At 41.9% G+C, this 25,000-nt stretch overlaps 2 protein-coding genes across 3 annotated transcripts in view; one reads left to right on the forward strand and one right to left on the reverse strand.

Moving 5' to 3' along the window:
* Positions 1-15,270: 15,270 nt before the first annotated feature.
* LOC134461467 (uncharacterized) lies at positions 15,271-23,639 on the reverse strand. 2 transcript variants are annotated; one of them, XR_010037279.1, is made up of 5 exons: positions 23,547-23,639; positions 18,178-18,236; positions 17,185-17,481; positions 16,889-16,978; positions 15,271-16,174 (listed from the first exon to the last, which is right to left on the reverse strand). XR_010037279.1 is itself a non-coding variant. In XM_063214399.1 (5 exons), exons 1-5 carry the CDS (start codon positions 22,830-22,832, stop codon positions 15,876-15,878), a joined length of 768 nt encoding a protein of 255 aa, XP_063070469.1. In that variant the 5' UTR covers positions 22,833-23,293; the 3' UTR covers positions 15,271-15,875. The 2 variants fall into 2 exon arrangements, 1 of the variants encoding a protein (XP_063070469.1); XM_063214399.1 differs by lacking the exon at positions 23,547-23,639 and adding an exon at positions 22,810-23,293.
* Positions 23,640-24,497: 858 nt separating this feature from the next.
* Positions 24,498-25,000, forward strand: part of eftud2 (elongation factor Tu GTP binding domain containing 2) — a 21,459-nt gene continuing 20,956 nt past the window's right edge. The window contains exon 1 of the mRNA XM_063184303.1: positions 24,498-24,607. The gene's annotated coding sequence lies outside the window, so the exon portion shown is untranslated. The remainder of the gene's footprint in view (positions 24,608-25,000) is intronic.

Here is a 25,000-nt window from a genome sequence, read left to right on the forward strand (position 1 = left end):
AGCCCCCATGAATAGGAAAGCACACGTCCCAGGTCCACAAGTCCACACACAGTGAAACAAATTACATTCAACACCTTGGGGAACTTTCTGAAGAAATCATATCTGCGCCAAAAAACAGAATTCAAAGAATACAAACACACTGGATGTTTGAAATATGAGCGGACATCAGTCATAAAGTCACTGGTCTGTACCTAATGTGTTGGGGTGAATGATGGCTTAGGTAATGTGCTGGGGTGAATGATGGCTTAGGTAATGTGTTGTAGTGGTGTGTTGGCCGTATGTAGGCCTACTTTTATCATGCTTTAAAGGACCAGTTCAGTCAATTTCAATATGCTGTTGTATTGCTCACGCTACCCTTGACTTGTCTGTACCCGGTGATGCCACATTTTTCGGCTAAGCCCTTTCCGAGATATGAGCTATTCTAATGGGGGCAGCGTTTGTTTACATTTTTAAAAAAAAATAACATAGGCCTACTCCAAATATTTTCCCAAAAGGTACCGCTGTTTGCTAGTTGTCTGCTGATGTTGTATAACCTTTCGGATGTTTCTGGGAATAAATAAAAATGTTTTTTTTAAATGTAAACAAAGCGCTGCCCCCATTACAATGACCAGGATCTCAGAAAAGGCTGAAGAAGAAGAAAACAAAACCCTCAGGTACTGACAAGTCCAATGTAGTGTGAGTATTACAACTGCATGTTGAAATTTACTGAACTGGTCCTTTAATTATCATTTCTTTCCCATTGGCCGGTAAGGGTAAAGTTTTAGTTGAACTATGACTGAAGACTTTCAACAGGTTCAATCGTGATGGATTGATTAAAAGAATAAAAAGAACAAAGTAACACAGTAATTGTAACGGCACGATAAGCTTGGAATTGCAAACTGTACTGATGAGAAGCAGAGTTGATACCAAATCATCTGTAGTCAGTGATCATCAGATCATCTAGGTAACAGATTATGTTCAGAGCGAGCAGCAGAGCATTCAGTGCTGCTGGAGAGGACAAGGTAATTTGCAGTCAGTAGCTACATGATGTGGCCAGAGTATGACATGACCTCTTGTGACATTCAAATGAAACAAAATGAAATCAGTCCGATCTCGGAGACTGGCTTGGCGTGGATTACAGATGAAGCAGCCTGGGAAGATGACAGGGTGGGACAAAGGGGTCAGTTGCCCTGGGTGCAGAGAGAGAGAGAGAGAGGGGGCCCAGAGAGAGAGAAGGGGCCCAGAATTGGGCCCACATAACATTGGCTGGGAGGGGCTTTCAGATGGCTTTGTCCCGGGCCCGACCAAGAGCTGTCAGCGGCCCTGGAAGCAGGATTACTATGGAGACGGGCCTCGGAGGGCTTCCCAAAGCCTGGGGCCACACTCAGCTCCATACGGAGCATGAAAAAAAGATGAGTGGAAAGAGAGGGAGGGGCAAGCCAAAAAAGATGGTTGAGGCGGAGAGCGAGCGAACACTTCCTGTTTAAAAAAAACTGGAATACTTTTTCCTCAATGTATGTGTGTGTGCTTGTGTGTATGTGTGCTTGCATTCATGTGTGTGTGTGTCTGTGTGTGTGTGTGTGTGTCTGTGTGTGCGTGTGTGTGTCTCTGTGTACACCTGTTTGTCTAGTAATTAGATGGGATGGGCTAACACACTGGAGTCCCTGTGAGGTAATTACAGTGGAAAATTAGGCCATTGGTTCGGTCGGATCAAGCTTAGCCTCCCTCACCTCCCTCCTTGTTCTCTCGTTCTCTTCTTTTTCTTTTCTTTCTCTCTGCGTGTCTTTTCCTCCCTCCTCTCTGTATGTGTGAATAAAGACTCTCTGTTACTTGCCTGCTTGTTATTTATGGAGGTACAGTACACACATGCAATCAGATACACGCTCCAAAAAGAAGAAGTGTGTTATCCCTTTGCAGTATGTTTAGGCTTTCCTTGGTCAGGAAAGATTGTGTGTGTGTGTGTGTGTGTATGTTTGTATTTGTATTTGTGTTTGTGTTTGTGTTTGTGTGTGTGTGTGTATATGTGTATATGTGTGTGTGTGTGCAGGTTCGCCGGCAGGGGTATGTTGTCCCGGGCCCAGGGAGATAGGGGGCCCCATTACATTGTATACATTGGGTAGGGGGCCCGGCAAAAGCTGTCAGCTGCCCTGTGTGTGTGTGTGTGTGTGTGTGTGTGTGTGTGTGTGTGTGTGTGTGTGTGTGTGTGTGTGTGTGTGTGTATACTGCACCAACCACCCTTTGTAAGGCCACTGCTATTGGAGCACACCAACAAGGTGGGGCCCTCGTTCCATATGAGGGCCCAAATCCTGGACCACAAATGTTTTGACCCCTTTTGCTGGGGTAGTTTTGTTGTTACTGAAAAAAAGTGAAAGTGTAAAAACATTTCCTCACTGACAGGTTAAGGGTAGGGATTGTTTTGGTTTGGGCGCAGTTTGGCATTCTTTAGCTAATGTTAGGGTTAATATGAATGGACGTCAATGGGAGGGCCCCAGAAAGATATGAAGGTGGACCTGTGTGTGTGTGTGCGACACGTGTGCGTGTTTTAAAATAATTTTGTAATAGTCAGCATTCTGCTATGTAATGGATGGCCTACGTATGTGCACACGTGTGTTACACAACAACAACACAGAATATATATGGTCTATGAAATACAGTATATCCAGGAATAACACACACACACACACACACACACACACACACACACACACACACACACACTTGAACCAGTTAGAACGAGAAACTGCAGAAGATGTACTGTACTGTATGTGACCTCAAATCAGCACCCTAATGGACAAGGTGTCCACCTCTGCACATACTCTTTCAGCTTTTCGAAGTGCAGAAGCACACAGAAACAAGCCAGACGACACCAAACCATTTGCACCAAACTGATGAGGAAAATGTATGTTCATTACGTTTATCTGTGTGTGTGTGTGTGTGTGTGAGAGAGAGAGAGAGAGAGAGAGAGAGAGAGAGAGAGAGAGAGAGAGAGAGAGAGAGAGAGAGAGAGAGAGAGAGAGAGAGAGAGAGAGAGAGAGAGAGAGAGAATTCACTGCCAAACTGATTAGCAGTGATTATCATCTTGAAAAGTGGGGCCTTACTTAAAAATCTCTCGTGCACATCCACACGCAGACACACCTGTCAAATGCTAGTACTGGATGATGCTCTTGCCTCCAGCACTGTGGTCTGTCTGTACCAAGATCTCTGATGAGAGCAAGCACGAGCACACACACACACACACACACGCACGAGCACAGACACACACACGCACACACACCTGCCAAATGCAAACACAGGGTGCTGCTGTGTCCTCCAGCGGCGGGGTCTGGTGACACACACACACACACAGAGACACAGAGACACACACACACACACAGGGACACACACACACACACACACACACACAGACAGACACACACACACACACACACACACACACACACACACACACACACACACACACACACACACACACACACACACACACACACAGGATGCTGTTTGACACTGCCCTGTGCTCCACCAGTGGGGTCTGTACACCAGGAGCTCTGCGGAGGGTGACGTTGTATCGGGAGCAGCAGCATGTGGTAGATTAGGGCGCGTGTGGGGGAGAGGAGGAAAATGGATGTTTGCATGGCAAAAAAGTGTGTCGTTTATTTTTGCCGCTGCACAGGTGTGCTGATGGAGATGACTTATGAGGGAGTTAGTGGAGCAGTGCCTCAGAGAATAGGCACACGCACACACGCACACGTGAACGTGTGTGAGTGTGTGTGTGTGTGTGTGTGTGTGTGTGTGTGTGTGTGTGTGTGTACATGCACAGAAACACCAACCTGTGTACACATACAAGCACATATACCCCCACATGTGTACACTGCACATCATCAGCATGCTATGTTCTGTTTATACAGTGTGCCAAAGGTTACTTAGCCTTGTCTTTCATCTGCGCACCAACAGTGCAAGAGTGTTTTCCATCCACAGGATGTGTGCCAATCTATTTCCTCCTCCTGGCCAGCTCACATTGCCCAGCTTAATGCTCCAGTGAGTTTGCCCAGGGGGGGCAACATTTCTGCCTCAGGTGTGTGTGTGTGTGTGTGTGTGTGTGTGTGTGTGTGTGTGTGTGTGTGTGTGTGTGTGTGTGTGTGTGTGTGTGTGTGTGTGTGTGTGTGTGTGTGTGTGTGTGTGTGTTTTACCCTATTTGGCCTCCGACCATAGACCTTGGGAAAGTGAACCTGAACAGCTAAGACTCAGTAGGCTGTGTCCCATACACAAACAGCATTTAAACACAGCCTCTCAGTTACACTGACTGAAATAATCTTAATGTGAGAATCTGACGCCACTGACAGCACACAATGATTTTAAAAAAATGCAGACCTGCAAGAATCAGGATTTTACAGGAAGTCTATTGGTGAAACTTTGAATTATTTAACACCCAGCCCAGGATTAAAATAGCCATGAGGACATGGTGGCAACAAGCATGAAATTCCCTTTTCCTACTCATGTGACTGTCATGTCATACCTGTGTATGAGGTAGGCTACAATTGGTCAGTTTACTGGACTCAAAACATTCATGTGGTATAAGCCTCTGTTCTGAGTTCTACTCCCTCCTTAGTACAAACACACCACCTAGTGGATATTAAAGGAACAGTCCACCCTTTTTTGATTTTCACATTATTTGCATTATTTCCCAGCATTATTCATGAATGTGCATATAATTTCGTCTATGTGTTTGCATTACCTAGTTTAACAGTACAGCCAAGTTAAGATTAGCAATGCAAGTCTATGGGGAGCAAACAAAACATCATCAAATGTAATTATAAACTACTTTAACATTAATGCAAAATTCACCAGAGTGCAAAACAGCTAGGCTATTTAACCCATTGATGCCTGATGTTGCATTGCGCAATATTGGCCCTGGCGCCTGGAGCTGCATTGCGCAACATTCAGGCGCATGGGATTTGAGACAACTTGATTAAAAATCTCTGTTTGTTTGAAATGAATTATTCTTCTGATGAAAGATGAGGGTCTTAGGGTTTGAATGCAACTTCGTGGGTATTTGTATGTGCTTCAGAAGCTGAGATATTTAGGTTTTTATAGGCTGAGGACAGCTTTTCTTAAAAAGGGCTCAGGCATTCAGCACCCTTTTTTGCAGCTGCCTTAGGCGTCAATGGATTAATCCCGTCCTGTTATACCTTGTGGCTTGATGCTAATGCTGCCCATTTACTTCCAGTGATTATGCTAAGCTATGCTAATAATTCTGATCCAATAAATCTGTACTGAAGTACTGAAAACAATGAGAAGAAAATGGTGTGCACATTTATAAATAATGCTTGGAAATACAGCAAATCTGTGAAAATTAAAAAAAGGTGGACTGTTCCTTTATTAGAAACATAAAACCAGTCTGACATTACCAACATGATAGTGTTGAATTGTATATTATATATAAATACAATAATATATTATAATATAGAACCATTGAGTTGGTAGTGAGCTATAATAATTTATAATAATAATAATAATTGTATTTGTATAGCACTGTGTCATACAAGGCATGTAACTCAAAGTGCTTAACAAATGGGGAAAAAAAAACATTGTTAGAGATAGATTTAGAAGGAGAGGTATAGAGGAGAGGCAGAAAAAGCAGGAAGGCAGAGGAAGAAGAGATAGACAGAGAATGTAGAGTCATAAGGTCAACGTAGGTTAGGACCAGGATTCTTAGATGTGTAAGGTCCATAGTGGCTGGGCCTATCATAAGTCATAGATAGTCACACAGAGATTGGGCGCTCAGGTGCGGCCCCTGGTGGCATCAGGGGTGAGGAAAAACTCCCTTTCGCTTGATTCATAGTTTGTAAGGGAAAAAAAAAAGCTCAGTGAGGTCTGAGAAAAAAAGACCCCCTGTAGTCAGGAAGAAACCTCAGGCAGAGACCAGCGGCCACCTAGGGGAGCCCCCTGCCAGGGCTGGTTGTGAGTAGTAAGGGCGCTGCGGCAGCTGGGACACTATGACGCCTTGGCAGCTAGGAGTTGGCAAGGATGAAGAGGTGGGTCTTCAGCTGCTTCTTAAAGGAGTCGACGGAGGTGGCTGATCGGATCTCGATGGGGAGGGCGTTCCATCTCTTGGGCGCATAGCAGGCAAACGCGGCGTCGCCGATCTTCATCTGCGGGGGGGTGGGGGTCCTTAGCAGCTTGGCATCAGTGGACCTGAGAGCTCGAGCAGGGGCATAAAAAGAGAGCATGTCTGAGATATAGCTAGGGGCAAGTCCATTTAATGCTTTAAATGCTGTGAGCAGAATCTTAAAGTCGATTCTGTATGAGACAGGTAACCAGTGCAGGTCTGCCAAGACAGGAGAGATGTGCTCTCGCATTCTGGTTCTTGTTAGGATTCTTGCCGCAGAATTTTGAATGAGTTGCAATTTGTCAATTAATTTTTTTGGGAGACCGGAGAAGAGAGCATTGCAGTAGTCTATCCTACTGGTGACAAAGGCATGAATAAGTTTCTCAGCGTCTTGTCGGGGGGCCAAGCCGCGCACTTTGTTGACATTTCTAAGATGGAAAAAAGCAGATTTTGTTATCTTGTTGATGTGAGGCTCAAAGCTCAAATCCGAGTCTATGACCACACCTAGGCTAGTAACCTTATCTTTAATGTGTATGCTTAGGTCACCTAGGCTTGAGTGGAGTTTTGCACGTTTTTTCTTAGGCCCAATGAGCAACACTTCAGTTTTATCTTCATTTAATTTTAGGAAGTTACTGTTCATCCAATCTGTGATGGCAGACATGCATTTAGTCAAGGCATGAATGGCAGTGGTTTGGCTAGGCTCGACAGAGATATATAGTTGAGTGTCATCGGCATAGCTATGAAAATCAACATTGTGCTCTCTGATGATGGAGCCCAGGGGCAACATATAGAGAGAGAAGAGGAGAGGGCCCAAGCAACTACCCTGAGCAACTCCAAAAGGCACATCATACTTGTTGGAGACGTCTTCTCCGATGGTGACAAAAAACTGCCTTCCTGTAATATATGTTTTGAACCACTCTAAGACGTGACCGGACAAGCCTACCCAAGATTCAAGGCGGTCAATTAGTATGTTGTGGTCTATCGTGGCCTATATGAAATATTTCCATGGATTCATTTACTTAAGTCCTTTTTGGGGACAACCGTGACTAGTTGAGGGCACTGAAGTAGCCTAATTAATAGCTACTAAGACTATCAGAAAGCTGGAGTCTACCAATTTAAGTCTACCAATTTAAAATATTGAGTTTTTTTGCTGGTGGCATGATAATATGCTGATGACATTGTCTTAGTGGCACATATGTCTGATCCTGACTCACTACCAGGAGGTAGTTGACAACCTGAGACAAACTTTTGTAGAACTTTCCAGAATGTCTCAAAGACAAAGGAATTATGTTCCCGTTCTCTCACAGAATCAGTCCTTTCCTTCAATATATCCTCCTGGTACAACTTAATTGGCATTAGACAAAAGAACAAACTTTCACGCTTAGTGAACCAGGCTATCAAAATGACTGGCTCACCTCAACCCTCCATATCTGAGCTGTACAGTGGTGCAGTGATCAGGAAAGGTGACCTGATGATATGACCCCTCTCACCCCCTCCAACACTCTTTTCAACTGCTTTCATCAGGTCAATGCTTCAATGTTCCACAAGCACACACAACCAGAGACCCTTCATCCCCTGCAGCCCTACTCAACAAAAGAAGAACAATGACCAGCTATCAAGCCTCAGCATACATGTGGGTCTGTCCAATAGGCCTACCGTTGGTTGAAAATCTCTCACATTCACAATCTGACATTCAGGCAGCCAAATGAAGGACAAAATAAGGTCATTTAGTGCATTTTCGGTCGCAATTAATGAGAGCAATATCACAGATGTTGCACAACTGTGCATATTTATTCGAGGTGTTGATGCAACCTTGACTGTCACTGAGGAGTTTCTCGAGTTAGTGCCTATGATGGACACAACAACAGCTGATGATATATTCAGCTCCGTTGTATCAGCACTGGACAAAGTCGGGGTGGACTGGTCCCGTGCTGTCAGTCTGGCCACTGATGGCGCCCCGTCAATGGTCGGGAGAAAGGCAGGTGCCGCCACGAAATTCAGAGAGAAGGTTCCTGCAGCCAACGGAGGACATGACTTTTGGACATTTCATTGTATTTTGCACCAAGAAGCACTGAGTTGTCCCCCCCCCCAACACACACACACAACAAATGCCACATCTTCAAGATGTCCTTAATAAGAATTTATAATATAATATATAATATAACTCATTCCCACTATAGCCCTACTTTTTTCATATTTTACATGACCCCAGAATGCTCTATATAGCAGGGTTGGGGAACCTTTTTCATTCGAGGGGCCACTTCAAATTTATCAGAGGGCCGTAAAAGTCCTCCTAGGGCCGTACTATGAACACAAACTAGGATTTCCCCCTGCACTTTAGGTCTATATTGAAGGCAGCCACCTTTAAAACAAACCCCACCTTCTCTAGGTCCCCTGAATGCAACTTAATAGTATTGCAAATTTATTTTCTAAGATTCCTTCCCCCCTGGGCCAGACATTGTCTTGGCCCCCAACCCCACCCAAACCGCACCTCTACTCTGCTAATGGGACATGTTAAGAGAACTGTATATGGTGCACACAGCAGGTACATGTACAATAGACATGTTTGAACAACACCAGTCCCCCCATGCTATAAGAGACAGAACTGTATGCATAGTGTGTGCACAGAGGCACGGGGACACATTTTCGGCAGGGATGCTGTTGGAGGGTGCACAATTTCTGTATGGGGGGTGTGGGGTCCTCCCCCAGAAAATTTTGTATTTATTTTTAGATGCAATTTCCTGTATTCTAATCAATTTTAGAGCAAAGATTGGCAAATCCTTCAGATTTGAGATGTTGAAATGACAAAGTGAATGTCACATGGCGACGCATGCCGAATCCACCAGACTGTAGTTTGAAGGGCGGTATGGGTCACAGACTCGCAGCCACGGGCCAAGTTGGCCTGGCCCCCTTTGGTCCCCTTTGGCCCCCTTGGGCCCACTGCCCCCCGGATCTGGTTTGGCCTTATTGACTACACCAGTTCATTGTACACTATGTTGCCTTGCACATGAAGTGAATGGGAAAGATGATTATTGTAAAGGTGGTTTTGAAGGCTGGTTTGGGTCGTGGCAACAGTGCCAAGTTGGCCTGGCCCCTTAAGGCCTCTGGCCCTCAGGCCCCCTTGTCCCTCCCACCCCCACCCCCAAACCTAGGCTTGGCTATAGGGACTATATCAGTTCATTGTACACTATACTGGCTGGCACATGAACCACCTTGGAAAGATTGTTATTGCAAAGGTGGTTTTGAAGACCTGTTTGGGCCATGGCGGGGCCAAGTTGGCCTGGCCCCTTGGGGCCTAAAATTTGCACTGCCATACCCAGAGAACGGTTGAAAGTACAGGAGAGCTGTAAAACCCTATTATTTAACTCAATGGGTGTGTGTGTGTGTGTGTGTGTGTGTGTGTGTGTAAAATAAGCTTATTTCCAAAAAATGGGACAGTATCTTAAGGAGAGAGAATGTGATGTATTGTGTATTAGTTGTAGTTCACCTTACCACAGGGTGGCGTCCGTGTTAGTTGAAACCTAGGTCAAGTACAATGTACAAGGAATCTGTAATATGTTGAAGACTACCAGTAAACACAGCCATGCTACATTGGTCTCCGCGATTTATTCATATATTTTCATCCCTTGGTTATCGAACCTAAATATCACATGACCTACACCCTGCCTCTGGCCCTACCTGGCCCATCGACTTTAAGGGGACAGGAATACTGGCCCTAAGCACCAGAACCTGGGCCACCAGCCCCCTTTTGCACCTAGCCCCCTGTAGGTTTGAAAACAGTCAGCACCTTCTTTTGGTCCAGCTCAGCCCGGGGTTGGCCCACCGGTGAAACCGACCCTATTGAATAAATTCACTTTTTAGTTCCAATCCAATACGATCCAATCTTGCCAGAATTGGTAGGCAGATCTGTTTACCAAATAGTGAAACTTCACACCTAAGTAAACCTCTCTACACTGTGTGCAGAATTATTAGGCAAACATCTTTTTGACCATTTTGTCTTTTTTATGCATATTTTCCAACAGCAATCTATATGAACATGAAAACCTATTTGATTTAAGCATTCCAGGTCATGTATATTTGTATAAGATGGGGGTGTGGTGTGTGCATAATTATTAGGCAACTTTGTTTTCTTCTGGGAAAATGGGCCACAAAATAGATCTAACAAACTCTGAAATGTCTATAAACAATTTTGAAGTGTTCTAGAGGGATGTGGCTGTCTTGAAATTTGCAAGATGTTGGTCATGTTCGCACAGAACTATCAGATGCACCGTTACAAAGTCATCAGTCTCTTAAGAAATGTCACTGCCAAACATTGAGAAGAATTTAACGTGAAACTACAAAAAAATTATTACCCTGCAGTCCTATCATATTCCAGAACAGAAACCAACACAGAGTGTCTAGAAAAACAGGGTATTGAGCGCTCAGAGAGATGGCCAAGGTAAGAAAGGATGACACCAGACAACCATAACCACAAGTTAATTAAGTCAAAACGGGGGCAAAAATACCTGGGGACAAAATTTTCAAAGGTTTTATGGACTTGGGAAAGTGACTCTTGACAGACAGGGTGGATGAACCCATGGCTGGATCTTTTAGAGGGAGAAAATTGCATCTTTTACGAAGACAATGGTATTTATGCAGTAATCTGCTGGTATTTGAGTGGAACTCAGCAACTGATCTGAGTGTGCACATTACTGATCTAGCCATAGGCTCCTCAACCTGGTCCATTAACAGTCACTTTCACTAGTTCATAAAACCATTGAAAAAACTGTCTAAAGACATTTCTTGACCCAGTCTTCCCAGGTGAAAAAGTGGTTAAATTTAGTACAATAAAAGCATGACTGAAGTGTACTTAGCATGTTAAAAGTGCACTCGTGCTTTTTGTGCTAAGGAAAAGTATGTTTACAATAAGCTTATTTAAAGTGTACTTAAAATTAGATGTAATTAAGTTGCTCTCAAAGAAAGTACACTTAGCGAACCATACTTCAAGTGGACTTCGAAGATGTTTGGCTAAAGTGTATTTAGAGGAATATACTAATAGTCTTCTAATAGTGAACTTACTAAAAGTGTATTTTTTAATAACATATTGCAATTGTACTTTTTAAAAGTGCAATATGATTACACTTCACCCAAATGTCTTTGAAGTGTGATTTTCTATAGTGCGCTTTAAAGTAAATCGCTTTAACATATTGCAAGTACACTTTTTCTAAGTGCACCATGATTGTACTTCACCCAAATATCTTCAAAGTGTGCTTACACAAAGTGCATTTACCCATCATGCACCATCATACATGTCCCATCATGCAATGCACTTCTTGGAGCTACATTTCTCAAACAGAAAGCCATTTATCCTGAAGGAATATTTTTGGTTTGCATGAAAATATTACTCATTGTTATATTCTGTGTTTATTGAAGGAGTTTTCAAATTTTAAAGTGGTACACAAAAAAATGACCATGTTCCCACCGTCATTATGATGGTCACGTATATGTTCTGGTATATATAGGCTCACACTTCCCTTGATATCATGGTGGGAGGTAAGTTGGAACTAGTTGTTCAAACAAAGAATAGAGGGTCAACAGTAGTGATCAATTCAAGTGATCAGCTGCAGGTTGGTTGATCAAGATGGAAATAAAGTGAAATGTGTATCTGAAATCTCTGTAACAATGCAATGATTGTAAATGTCAGTCGTGCTAGGCATGCATACTGTATCACTACTGTGACATGTGGCTGTGTGTAATGTACAAGCTCTGAGGACCAGCATGGATTGTAGTATTACATTTATATTATTTCATGTACTTGGGAATGTACTGTAAATATACTTCAAGCATACCTGTTATATATTTAAAATACTTAATATGATATACTTTTTATAGACTTAAAATGTTCCAATGTAGTCCAAAGAAGCATGAAGTTAATATACTTTTATTGAACTTCTAGTAACAATAAAATGTTATAGAAGTGTACTCAAGCACACTCTTAATGCCATACGAATACATGAAAAGCGTGTTTGGAGCATACTTTCAAAAGTATGCTTGTAGTGCACTCAAAGTTGTCCAAAAGCGGTGCCAATTTAGCATCCTCAGTGTGCTGCAAGTGTGCTGAAGTACTGCTTTAGAAGTGCTTCAGCGCACTAATAGTGCAATGAAGCGCACTTTAAATCGCCGAAAATAGTACACTTTGTACTAAGTACGGTCAAAAAAAGTACACTTTAAGTATATGGGTTTTTCACCTGGGTTGACTTACGTTACTTGTTGAGTGGTCTTCAGGTTTCAGCCTGTTTTACCTTGGCCATGTCTCTGAGTGCTGAATACAATGTTCTTGTGGACAGTCGATGTAGGTTTCAGTTCTGGAATATACCAGCACTGCAGGGTAATAGTTTTGTGGTAGTTTCATCTTCAATTCTTCTCAGTCTGGCAGTTACTTTGTGAGCACATGTCATGTGACACTGATGGCTTGTAACGGTGCATTAGATGGATGTGACCAATATTTCAAGACAGCCACACCTCCAGTGGCGGAGCTAGACTTTTATCCTTGGGGTAGCAAGGGGGTGGCCAAGTGTATATCAGGGGGGCAATGTTTTATAGACATATCGAGTCATGTACAGCCAACCTGTTTATGTCGTGTTTACTATTTTTTTACACACACACACACACACACACTTCCAACATCAAACTTCCAGGGACTACAGATGAAAGCCAACCAGTCTGTGATTATTATAGAAATATCAGAACACAACAATAACAATCTATCCATTCAATGAAGGTTTCAGCCATAACTTTAGGCTACTGTAGATCAAATCCTTACACGTGTCTGCTGCCCTGAGGCTGTAGTCTATGTAGTTAGGCTACTGACTAGTACTACATCGGTCATGAATTATCTATGCATTTTATTATGACACGGGCAAACGGTTCTGATCAAAGATACTGGTTTCATAAATCAGAAAGTTCTACACGGACATAGAAAAGACTAAAACAGTTTTACGTTTTCATCAGCAGCATTTTCAGCAGACATGGGTATGAAATCACAGAAATTAACACCTAAAAGCATCAATTTCACCCACCTGCAATTGTCTATTTACAGTCATGCTGGCTTCTAGCTGCCCTCCGTGACAAGCAATGACTTGTCCTTCATTCTGATTCATGAAACGGACATCGATTGACCAGTTTCTTTCATGAATGAACAGTGCTTGTGCAGCCTGTCCACCGATATACGTCAGTCCAGTCGAGAATAAAATCCATCTCATGAGTTTTGAATCACAAGCGCAGCCTTTTCTGAAAGAATATGAACAAAGAATGCGACTATGCTTTTCTGTTTCACTCAGTGGTTCCTAGTTCTTCTTCTTTCACCATAGCTACACACACAGCCCGTTTACTGCTACACACATCCATTGACTCAAAGAAAATGGAATCTTGTACAAGAACGACCACTAGCTGGTGTGGCCAGGAGTGGCACTGCAGCTATGTTATCGCAGCCAAGTAAATAATGAATGGGTGCCAATGGGGCTGTACGCTTCTCATAGAACTATCTGCCCGTGTGATTTTTTCCCTGGAAACAATGAAGTTGCGTTCGATAGATATGAGTAAGTGAAAGCATTTGCCGACACGTTTGCATCTTGTCAAGTGTTAGATTCGTGAAAATGACCCTTATTTCAACTATAGCAATGACATAACACGTGACAATCGACTTTACGGCACTACGCCATTTGTTTTGTAGTTTTAAGTCTGACTTCAGATGTCGATGTGTTTAAAGTTATGTTAGGATTGTTGCGGACACCTGTTATTTATTGCATTTAAGGTGGTGGAAAAGCGGCATGTGTACATGGGGTAAAGGAAATGACTGCGCTCATCCTTAAGAATTTGGGCACCTTCAATTAACATGTTGGATGGTGGTGGGGGTTGAGGTGTGTGACTGTAGATGTCTCTGCTAGGAGGATCAGTCAGAGTACGTCTCTCGTCAGCTCTGGTCGTGAATAGTCGCAGAGATTCCTCAGCCAGCAGGTATTAGCCGAATGCTAGCGTGTTGCAGGACAAAACTAACACGTCTTTGGGAGAACAAAGCCATGTCAGGAACCTTTAACTTCACTTCTAATACAACTTCCATGATAAGGTACAGAATGTGCACACATCTTTACAAACCAGAGAACAGAATCGTCACAAATCCCTGCTGAGCCATTTAGCCCAATAGGCTCCCATTCATCTTTTACTTGGCTGCGTGCGCCAACGGGGCTATAATGGGAGCCAATGACAGATGCCTATCTCATAGCTTAGAACATTTCTGATTGACTTGAAAGGGGCTGTGAGGCAGGACGTGCATTGCACCATCTACTGTAGAGGAGGAACATCGCAGTCAAAGACTTCAAATCTGCAAATGTTTTTGCGGTGCCTTCAATCATCTGGGGGGGCAGTTGGGGTAGCCAATCAGATTTCGGGGGGGTCAATTGCTACCCTAGCCACCCCTGTAGCTCCGCCCCTGCACACCTCTCTAGAATACTTCAAAATTGTTTATAGTCTTTACAAAGTTTGTTAGATCTCTTTTGTGGCTCATTTTCCCAGAGGAAAACAAAGTTGCCTAATAATTATGCACACTAATTTTGCCCTGATATAGGGTATTGGGCTCCTTCGATCACACTGTCTCTTATTATACCAATATGCATGACCTGGAATGCATGACCCAATAGGTGTTCATGTCCATAAAGGGTGGTGGCGGACAATATGCATAAAATGGACGATATTGTCAAAAAACTTGTTTGCCTAATAATTCTGCACACGGTGTATATAGCAAAGGGGAACAGAGTTGTCCTGTGTAGGACTCAAATGCAGGTGTGCCAAACTGGGAGTCTGATTATTACTACAACAAAGACCCAGACTCATTGGCATGACACTCAGAGCACATCCACAGATATGATGGGCATTCCATCATTCCGCCTCGCCTTCCCCTTTGGGATCAGTAGGCTATGCTTCACATACTCATGGTGTCCCTCATATACAGGCCTACTGTAGGCATACTTCTTCTTCTTAATTCTTGCAAGGATGTCCCATAGGCCTTACTTCATCCATCGTTTGGGTCACTTGCATCAGTCAACTATCCTCATGTCCCTCAAATGGCTCATACCATGGGTAAGCTTCTGATGGCCTCGCTGTAAGCCATCCCACTTATGGCATTATACAGTGAAAGGGTCGTTGTGGTGTTGAGTAGAGTATAATTTATTAATGCAGAGGGAGAATAAAGTGTCCAATAGAATACATAGGCTACATACAGAATACACAAGACATTGCACACATCATTATTACACATTAAACATATAGCTCATTCTTACATGTATATCACACATTGCATACCCACATATCCCCCTTAAAAAGAAAACACGGTAACTAAAAGGACAGCATTTTTAAATAATAATAAATATGTTTTATAAAGCGCTTTTCATGATACTCAAAGTCAACAGTAAACAAACAGTAATCTTCAAAAGTCTGTCTATCATTTAAAACATGTGAACCAGATCATTTCATTTTACATTCCTGATAAATATTCGTTTGCAACATAAAACACATCTCATTTTACACAGAGTTTTGGATAACCTTCCAAGGTCCAGAACTTGCATCGGAATTTCATCAATATTGCCGTGCTCACCGTTATTTACTGCATTATGCGGCACTTTTGTATAAAAATGATTTCTGGTTGCTTTGTTTCAAGCAAAGGTTGCAGTACTCATTAGATCACTTCAACAAAAAGCCCTTCTTCCATTCTGGGACCCCACCTGATCGGTCTGCAAGGTGGTGGTACACCATAAGGTTATGGCGTCGCTGGTTCAGTGTCCACCGATAATGGTTTCCCATCAACATCAATCTCACAATCGTTCCTCTGTAGAGAAACTGATTCTACATGTGATGTACCATTAAGGTCGTTCTTCTGCACTCTCTGAAAGCGAGCGTGTTTACCGTTGGCTGGGTCCGGCCCACCCTGGTCCCAGCAAGGAAAAGACAATTTTCCTTGCTTGTGCAGTATGAATGCACCCACAATAAGCACACCAATAACAAGTACACCCACCACCACACCAATTGTAAGCTGGACACGAGATGAATCTCCTGGACCTGTGGAAGACACAAAAAATAATCGAGAAAAAAATTGAGACCACTTCGAATTTTTTCTGGTTTTACTACTTTACTTCGACTAGAAAATTTCCTCTGAATTATTTCCAGTGCTTCCAGAATAACAGAAATTTGTTAATAATGGTCATTCTCACTGAGAAATCAGGAGAGATGTCTCAATTCAGGAGGGTGGCTAATGTCATCCTAAACTGTACCTGCTTACATCCACCTCAAGATGATTCATTAACAATGCTTTTCCGATATGAAAAAAGTGGCATCAACTTACTACGAGGTAAGTGTGATGATGTTTTTAATTTTAAATGTTGTGTTTTTGAAATGTGGTGTAACCGCCAACCTGGGATGCCCCAAATCTATCATATAGCATAGCTGACATGGCTAATGTGGTATTATCAAACTTTCTCAAAACACATCCTTTTGCCATAATGTTGCTCTTAATTGACTGCATTTCATTCCAAACATATGCTAAAATGAGCCAAACTTGGTCCAACTCCAGATAAATACTTTAAGTCTGGTGGCAAGGCCAGGCTATGATGGCTACTTATATGATGGAGTTAAAAATGATTATCAACATGAAAATTGCACTACTTGCTACTGATATTAATTAATTATAGCACATTGTCTATTGACCACATTCACAGCTCCAAGATAAAGTGATGAACTAGGTAATGCTTAGAGATATCATTGTTTACTGATTACCTTTAGTTGAGTCGATTGTTGTTGTTCTTGTTGTTGTTCTTGTTGTTGTCGGATACACGGTAGTAGTAGGGGTTGGTGGTGTTGATGGCTCTATAAAAAAGGAAAACAATGTCACAGGATATGCTCAAAAAACTATGTTGGATTCATATCACTCCAACTGAGAAGTTGCAGCCTACTCTATTCAAGTGGTGGTGCAATTAGAACAGCCAATCACAAATTCTTTAAAACAAAGAAAACACTATACACTCTTATCTCAAATTACTCATTCATCACAAGTCCTTCTTTTGATAGGTTACCTTTGATTGAGTCAGGTTTGGTGTCACTGTCAGCATGCTTCTTTAAGCGTATGTCTACGCAATTTTTAGGATCATGGAGGTCATCACAAATAATTTGCATATAAAATGAGTCTGTGATGTCGAAGAATACTATCCGGTCACAGCTCCCTCTAATGTGGTCCGTCCACCGAGCTTCACCAGAAAAAGATCCCTTCTCACACTCAATCACTCTGCCGCCATTGCCTTTGCACTGGCTGAATGTAGATCCTGGAAGGTTAACTGTGATGCTGTCCCCCAGCCGGACAGTATCTGTTTTTACTGTAGAGAAAATATAATCAATCAAAAAATGCCTTTGAACTGCTGATTACTGTAGGTGTCAGCATCAAGCATGTGGCAAATGTTTAGGAAATAAGCCATTATTTTGGCCCAAGGCAAGGGTCAATTTTGGGTTTAGAGTACTAGCAAAAGGGCCAAGTGTGGCACTTGTGTCAGTAATAACAAAAAATGTGCGCCAACTTTGACAATTTCATTCCTGCAATGGCATGTACTATTTAGATGAACAGAGTAGCATAGATCATCTCAAGCCCCAAGACCCCTGTATTAGACATTTGAAGAATGTTGGGTGAGCGCATCATACTGGATTTAAAATGGTCTTTCCTTGTAAAAGCTCTGCGGCCGGATTAAATGGCTCAGCAGGCCACATGTGGCACCTGGCCTGAGTTTCCCCACCTCTGCCACAGGAAGTCACAGTAGCCAACCACATGGAGTAACAATCAAAGAATGTTAGATCCACGTTCTTTTTAATAATTACAGCCAAGGTGGGGTCAAAAGGAGATTTGTAATTTTCCTTTTGGATCATCCTGTGTCTGAATGAGTGAACCACTACATGGACACCTGGGCCTAAACTAGAGCAATAGGTCGCAGTATCTGGACTATAGTAGATCATTAATCTTAATTCTTAATCTAAATTCAATGCGTGATCATGTTTTTTATCTGTAGTCTACAGCGGTTTACCTGTGCATGCGAAACTTCCCGCTGTGTAAGAAAGGATGATCAAGGACTGCAACACCAATCTATGAAGTAGATAAAGACAAATTTTGATGAGCTAAAACACAATGCGGTTATCTGCGGTCTACTTTACGTTATGGCCGGTCAAATACTTTATCATATGATACAAATTATTTTTCTGATAACGAGGGCCCCATTTATCGAAAGCATCGTTGCTAACCAATTAGGCTACTGGTAAACAGTAGTACGGCCCTCGGAGGACTTTAACGGCCCTCGGATGAATATGAAGTGGCCCTTCGAATGAAAAAGGTCCCCGACCCATGATTTAGAGTGTTGTTTGTTATAAGTAAAATGATTAAAATAGTAGGGTTGGAAAGGGGGGTCCACGTGCACCCCCCGGCTTTTTTTACGCCACCTGATTTTTTTGTATCTTTAGAGTGTCTACTTCTAGAATCTGCCAGGTGCCAAGCTGAAATAATGTCCCATGGCCTTCATTTTTAACCATTTAATGCACCTGACAGGAACCCAGCAGATTGAAACAATGACAGAGAATAGGTCATAACTTTTGAAGTAAACTACATACAGAGACAAATTAACGCATTTTCCCATACAATATTGGCCTGAGGAATGAATTTACATTGTTGTTTTTGACTTTTGACAACATTTAAACATCATATTTGCCCATAAACAGCAATAAAATGACCCAAAATGTGTAGACACTCAACTATCTTTTCATTCTTTTGAGTTTTGTTGTCTTTTTTTCACCACCTGCTCTTCCTTTATCATTTGCAGGGTAAATGTGACTATAATATCGCATATTAAGCTGAAATTATGACCCCCAGTCTCCATTTTTGACCCTTTAATGCGCCTGACTGAAACCCGACAGACTGAAACAATGATACAGAATGGGTCATAACTTTTGAAGTAAACTACATACAGAGACAAATTAATAAATTTACCCACACAATATTAACCTGAGGAATGATATTAAGTTGTTGTCTTTGACATTTCACAACATTTGAACTGCATTTTTGGTCATAATCGGCAATAAAATTGCCCAAAATATGTAGACTCAAGTATCTTTTCATTCTTTTGAGTTTTACTGTCTTTTTGTCCACCACCTGCTATTCCTTTATCATTTGCAGTGTAACTGTGACTATTATATCGGGTTTTAGGCTGAAATAATGACCCACAGTCTCCATTTTTAACCCTTTAATGAACCTGACTGGAACCCAGCAGATTGAAACAATGATACACAATGGGTCATAACTTTGGATGTAAACATCATACAGAGAGATTAACACATTTCCCCATACAATGTTGACCTAATGAATGATATTAAGTTCTTGTCTTTGACATTTGACAACATTTGAACTGCATTTTTGGTCATCATTGGCAATGAATTGGCCTAAAATATGTAGACATTCAAGTAGGCCTATCTTTGAATCCTTTCGGGTTATATTTCTTTTTCAACACCTGCTCTTCATGCATAATTTACATTAAAAGGTGTATTAAGAGTATTAAGCTGGAATAATGACCCACAGGGTTTTTAACCCTTCAATTCCATGGAATGGAACCAACAGAGATTGCAACAATGATACAATTCATTCGTCAGGTTAGGGCGGTTAGAGCGTCTGACTTGTATCCCAAAGGTTGCCAGTTCGACTCCCGACCCGCCAGGTTGGTGGGGTGGGGGGGTAATCAACCAGTGCTCTCCCCCATCCTCCTCCATGACTGAGGTACCCTGAGCATGGTACCATCCCGCCGCACTGCTCCCCAAGGGCGCCACTGAGGGCTGCCCCTTTGCACGGGTGAGGCAAAAATTTAATTTCGTTGTGTGCAGTGTTCACTTGTGTGCTGTGGAGTGCTGTGTCACGACGACAATGGGAGTCGGAGTTTCCCAATGGGCTTTCACTTTCTTTCTTTCAATGGGGGTTAACTTTTGGCGTAAACCACAGTACAGAGAAAAGGTAACCCATTTTCCCATACAATACTGACCCAAGGAATGCAATGAACAATTTTTTGCCTTTTATCAACTTTTAGATGCGTTTCTGGACAAAGACTGCATTTTTAAAAAGCCCTATAATCTATAGAAATTAAACTGTCATTCTATTTTGGAGGGTCACAGCAGCAAGCAACCCATCCACACTAGTGTTTTGTAGGTGCATAACTACCTGAATAATGCACTATCCTGATCCAAGTGACCAGATTTGTAAAGTTTGTCAGCCATGCGTGTGTTTTACACTGGCATGTTTCTCTGTCCTGTACATGTGGCATAACAAGCCAAACAGTCTATGTCTGCAGAAAAAGGTGAAAGACACATCTTCCTGTTCAGCTACAAATTACATGTGGAGGTTTTGCAATAAGAAAAAGGAAAGAATATACGCGCACCACAGATGCTCCCTTGTCGTGAGACACCTGACGAAGACCTTACAGGTCGAGACGTTGTGTCAGCTTTTCACACGTTAAATCACGACAAGGGAGCTTCTGTGGCGTGCGGATAGTCTTTCCTTTTTTCTTGTGTGTTCTTTCATGTCCTGCACCCACGGCAATTGCTTTTTGGGATGTGCCTTTACCTGCTAGTTGGTTATGAGAATGAGATGCTGTTTCAATCTGAAACTCAATAACATAATCAAATGTATACTCTAAATGCGCAATGAGAAGCACCCAATAAAACTTGAAAGAATGAAAAAGACTTATTTTCTACACATTTTGGGTATTTTAATGCTATTTTTGTCCAGGAACACGGTTTAAAGGTTGATGACAGTCCTTCACAACTGCTTCATTGCATTTCTTGGTTCAGTATTGTATGGAAAATGGGTTAGCTTTTCTTCTCTTTGTGGCTTAATTCAAAAGTCAACCCACACTAAGTCTTTTTTATAAAGTATTTAAAAAGTTTAAAATGTTGTCAAATGTCAAATCTTAATTTAATTCTTCAGGTCAGTATTGTATAGCAAAATGTGTTCATTTGTCTCTGTATATAGTTTAATTCAAAAGTTATGACCCATTTTGTATCATTGTTTCAATCTGTTCCAGTCAGGCGCATTAAATGGTTAAAATGGAGTCCTTATTTCAGCCTGAACCCGATGTAATAGTCACATGTACACTGCAAATGATAAAGGATGAGCCGGTGGTGGACAAAAGACAATAAAATTCGAAAGAATGAAAAGATACTTGAGTGTCTACATATTTTAGGCCATTTTATTGCCGGTTATGACCAAAAATGCAGTTCAGATGTTGTGAAATGTCAAAGACAACAACTTAATATTATTCCTCAGGTCAATATTGTATGGGAAAATGTGTTAATTTGTCTCTGTATGTAGTTTACTTCAAAAGTTATGACCCATTCTGTATCATTGTTTCAGTCTGTCGGGTTTCAGTCTGGCGCATTAAAGGGTCAAAAATGGAGACTGGGGGTCATAATTTCAGCTTAATACGCGATATAATAGTCACATTTACCCTGCAAATGATAAAGGAAGAGCAGGTGGTGAATAAAAGACAACAAAACTCAAAAGAACGAAAAGATAGTTGAGTGTCTACTTATTTTGGGTCATTTTATTACTGTTTATGAGCAAATATGCTGTTTAAATGTTGTCAAAAGTCAAAACCAACAACTTAAATTCATTCCTCAGGTCAATATTGTATGGGAAAATGTGTTAGTTTGTCTCTGTATGTAGTTTACTTCAAAAGTTATGACCTATTCTCTGTCATTGTTTCAATCTGCTGGGTTCCTGTCAGGTGCATTAAATGGTTAAAAATGAAGGCCATGGGACATTATTTCAGCTTGGCACCTGGCAGATTCTGGAAGTAGACACTCTAAAGATACAAAAAAATCAGGTGGCGTAAAAAAAGCCGGGGGGTGCGCGTAGACCCCCCCTTTCCAACCCTACTAAAAGGTTCTATATGGGCAAAAAAGTTGTGATCAGTCTCCCTACAGCAGGGGTGTCAAACTCAAATTGACCGAGGGCCAAAATCAACATATGGAACGAAGTGGAGGGCCGAACTCAAGATTTATTTGTAATAAATGGACTAAAATCCTGCAGGCACGCACTTACTCATAGTTCAATTTCACACACACTGGCACATATTGTGTTGCATAGGAGTGTGAGCTGCGTCATTGGCCCAGGCCCGCTCATACTTCTGAGAAACACCAAATTTCATGTTCAAGTCTTGGTACACTGTACATTAATGATGTATGAGGGCCAACTGTAATACACATTTGAAATGATCTCGCGGGCAAAATAAAGTGACTCTGCGGGACAGATTTGGCCCCCGGGCCTGAGTTTAACACCCCTGCGGGCCTACATTAACAGCAAGCTGTCTAGGCCTAGTCTACTTAGTATTTTCGTGAACAGGCAACTTTGTTTAGGCTACCACTGATGTCTGTTATTTCCGCCTGCTATTTATTATTGCCAGTGCTTGAAGTACGATAGCAGTGTTTAGGGCAATGGTGTTTAGCAGAATCCACATAATTACGGCCCTTATCTGGGCAACATCCTTTAGGCTAGCAGCCAGGCTAGGCTATTTTGACAGCTGATAAACAAGCAATCCGTACACGTTGATCTTTGGTTTAAGTCTACTAGCGATAAAATAACTTATAAACATACAAAACACTCAGCATGCATAGGCCCTTGATACCTTGATATTCTTGTAGACGTCATGGCTTTCCCTTCTTCGTAGTTTACCGGAGCCAAGTGATGGTTCAATTAGGAAAGCCAAACTTCCGCCTCGCCACAACTTTCCACAAGATTCCCTGATTGACGCTCCCAACGCAGGACGCTCCCCTGTCAGCTCGCTCCCACTAGCCAGACTATCGGTCCCACCGCCATATAACGGAGCTAGTTATCTTTTGATGTTAGTTTTTTGTTTCTAACCCTAACCTTAACCCTAACCATAACCTTAACCCTAACCCTAACCCTAAACCGCTTGTATGTGGCAGTGTATGATAATACGTGAAATATAATCGGGTGGGACTACACGTCCGGGAGTGATAGAAACACCTGGGACTGCACGTCCGGGAGCGATCTCAGTTGGGAGTGTCCATCTACCACCGTTCCACCGTGTCCGACCTGTTGCCCTCAGGCGTTACTCCAGCTACACCTCCGATGCCTACCGCTGCCGCTGTCAGAACTAGCCATATCAACAATATGAACATGCTATGAATGTATTTTATGTGCTCACACATTCAACAATAAAACTAGACATCACAAAACTGTGAGGGGGGATGGGGGGCACTAAATAAGAAGGGAATGACACATCCAAAACATTGCGAATTGCAATTGGTGTATTGCTTGTACAGAAAACAGTTACATGTGCAAAATAAGCAAAATGTGTAGTAAGTGTAGAAACTATAAAGTGCTAGTGCATATACCAACCTAAAAAGCACATGTCCGTTTTCTGCATTCAAAATAGCCGCTGTTTAAGAAAGTCGCGGGTTGATGGCGTAAAGAGCGGCGGTGACACGTGACATCATGTTGTGACCAGAGAGAAGGGCACTGTGGTGCTGTGTGCTTCCATAGATTCTTTATGGGCTGTGGTGCTTCAATGTAGTTCTTTTTTTGGATAGAGACTATTTTTGCGAACCACTTTACTTTGAATATTTTTGTTTGAACTGTTTTCGGGGAGTTTTTCCCCGCTCCACATCTCTGGAAGGATCAGAATATACGTTCGGCCTTCATTTACTGTATGGGAATGGCATTGCTTTTAGAGTTACCCCACAAGTCTAGCTGCTATTGTGTGTTTTTTAATTTTATTTATTATTTTGTAAGCTTAGTTTGTTAATGTCTTATATGCGTTTATTTTCCTTATTATGTGTTGATGTGTTGTCTGATTTTTGTTGACTTTGACCAGGACTCCCTGGCAGAAGAGACACTGTCTCAATGGGACAATCCTGGGTAAATAAAGGATCAATTAAAAAAAATGAAATGAAAGTTGGGGAGAAGGAAACCCTCATTTGCTGCCTTTAAAAAGTCAAATTTTACAAACTCTCGAGGCTACTATTAATTTAGTATCAACTTATATGCTTTTTCCTCGTTCAATGAACGTTTACACACTGTACCCCGTTTTGTCAATGTTTATGGTATTTTAATTTAAATAAAAGTGAAATATGCTTTAGTGCAGCAATTAGTTGAACATGCAATTGTGTCCAATGAACAATTACACTACTGGATGACACACGCGAGCACAATAATGATTTAAAAAAAAAAACGTATATCCACTTAAAAAGAAAAAAGAAAAAAGAATACGTGTCTTCTTGAGAGTATTTTTTATCAGGCAAAGTGAAAGGCAGCCTTGCTTGCGTTGAATGTGCGTTTTGGGCCCTTTCCCACTACTGTTGTGTGGTGGGATGCAGTGGTTAGCAAGTGTTGAGTTGTCGTAGAAGTAGTCACAAAAATTGTAAACATTTAACGGGTTATAAGCTCCTCCGCATACTTAGGTGAGTTTTGCATTCCTGATAACATGAACAGTTTCATATGCAAATCGCAGTGTATGGAAAAGGGTTGTTGAACGCGTACCGGCTAGTCCCATGCTAGCTAGCACGTTCTCCTTTGCCGTGCAGGCTAATCTGTGGGCTAATCTATTTTGTCAATAGTTATGATGTAGCCACTGAGAAATATTGCACCACTAATTTTGGTACTACTCAAATCTGAAAATATTAACAGTTTGTTTGTTGTTGGATGCACATTTTCCATAATAGGCCTACTAATAACTATGCCTATGGCTACAGCTGCCTACTGACATTATGGGATGTTGTCTAGCAAGATGAACGTAGTGCCTTCTTCTTTTTACTTGTTTTTTTTATTTTATTTTATTAGTAGCCTATTATTAT

This window comes from Engraulis encrasicolus, chromosome 2 (assembly GCF_034702125.1).
Source record: "Engraulis encrasicolus isolate BLACKSEA-1 chromosome 2, IST_EnEncr_1.0, whole genome shotgun sequence".
In the NCBI taxonomy this organism is placed as follows: Eukaryota; Metazoa; Chordata; class Actinopteri; order Clupeiformes; family Engraulidae; genus Engraulis; species Engraulis encrasicolus.

Coding starts and splice junctions, on each gene's coding strand:
- LOC134461467 (XM_063214399.1), bottom strand. CDS start 22,832: ATGACGTCTACAAGAATATCAAG. Junction 18,237..22,809: donor ACGTCTACAAGAATATCAAG/GTATCAAGGGCC, acceptor TCTACTTCATAG/ATTGGTGTTGCAGTCCTTGA. Junction 16,175..16,888: donor AACAATCGACTCAACTAAAG/GTAATCAGTAAA, acceptor TGTCTTCCACAG/GTCCAGGAGATTCATCTCGT.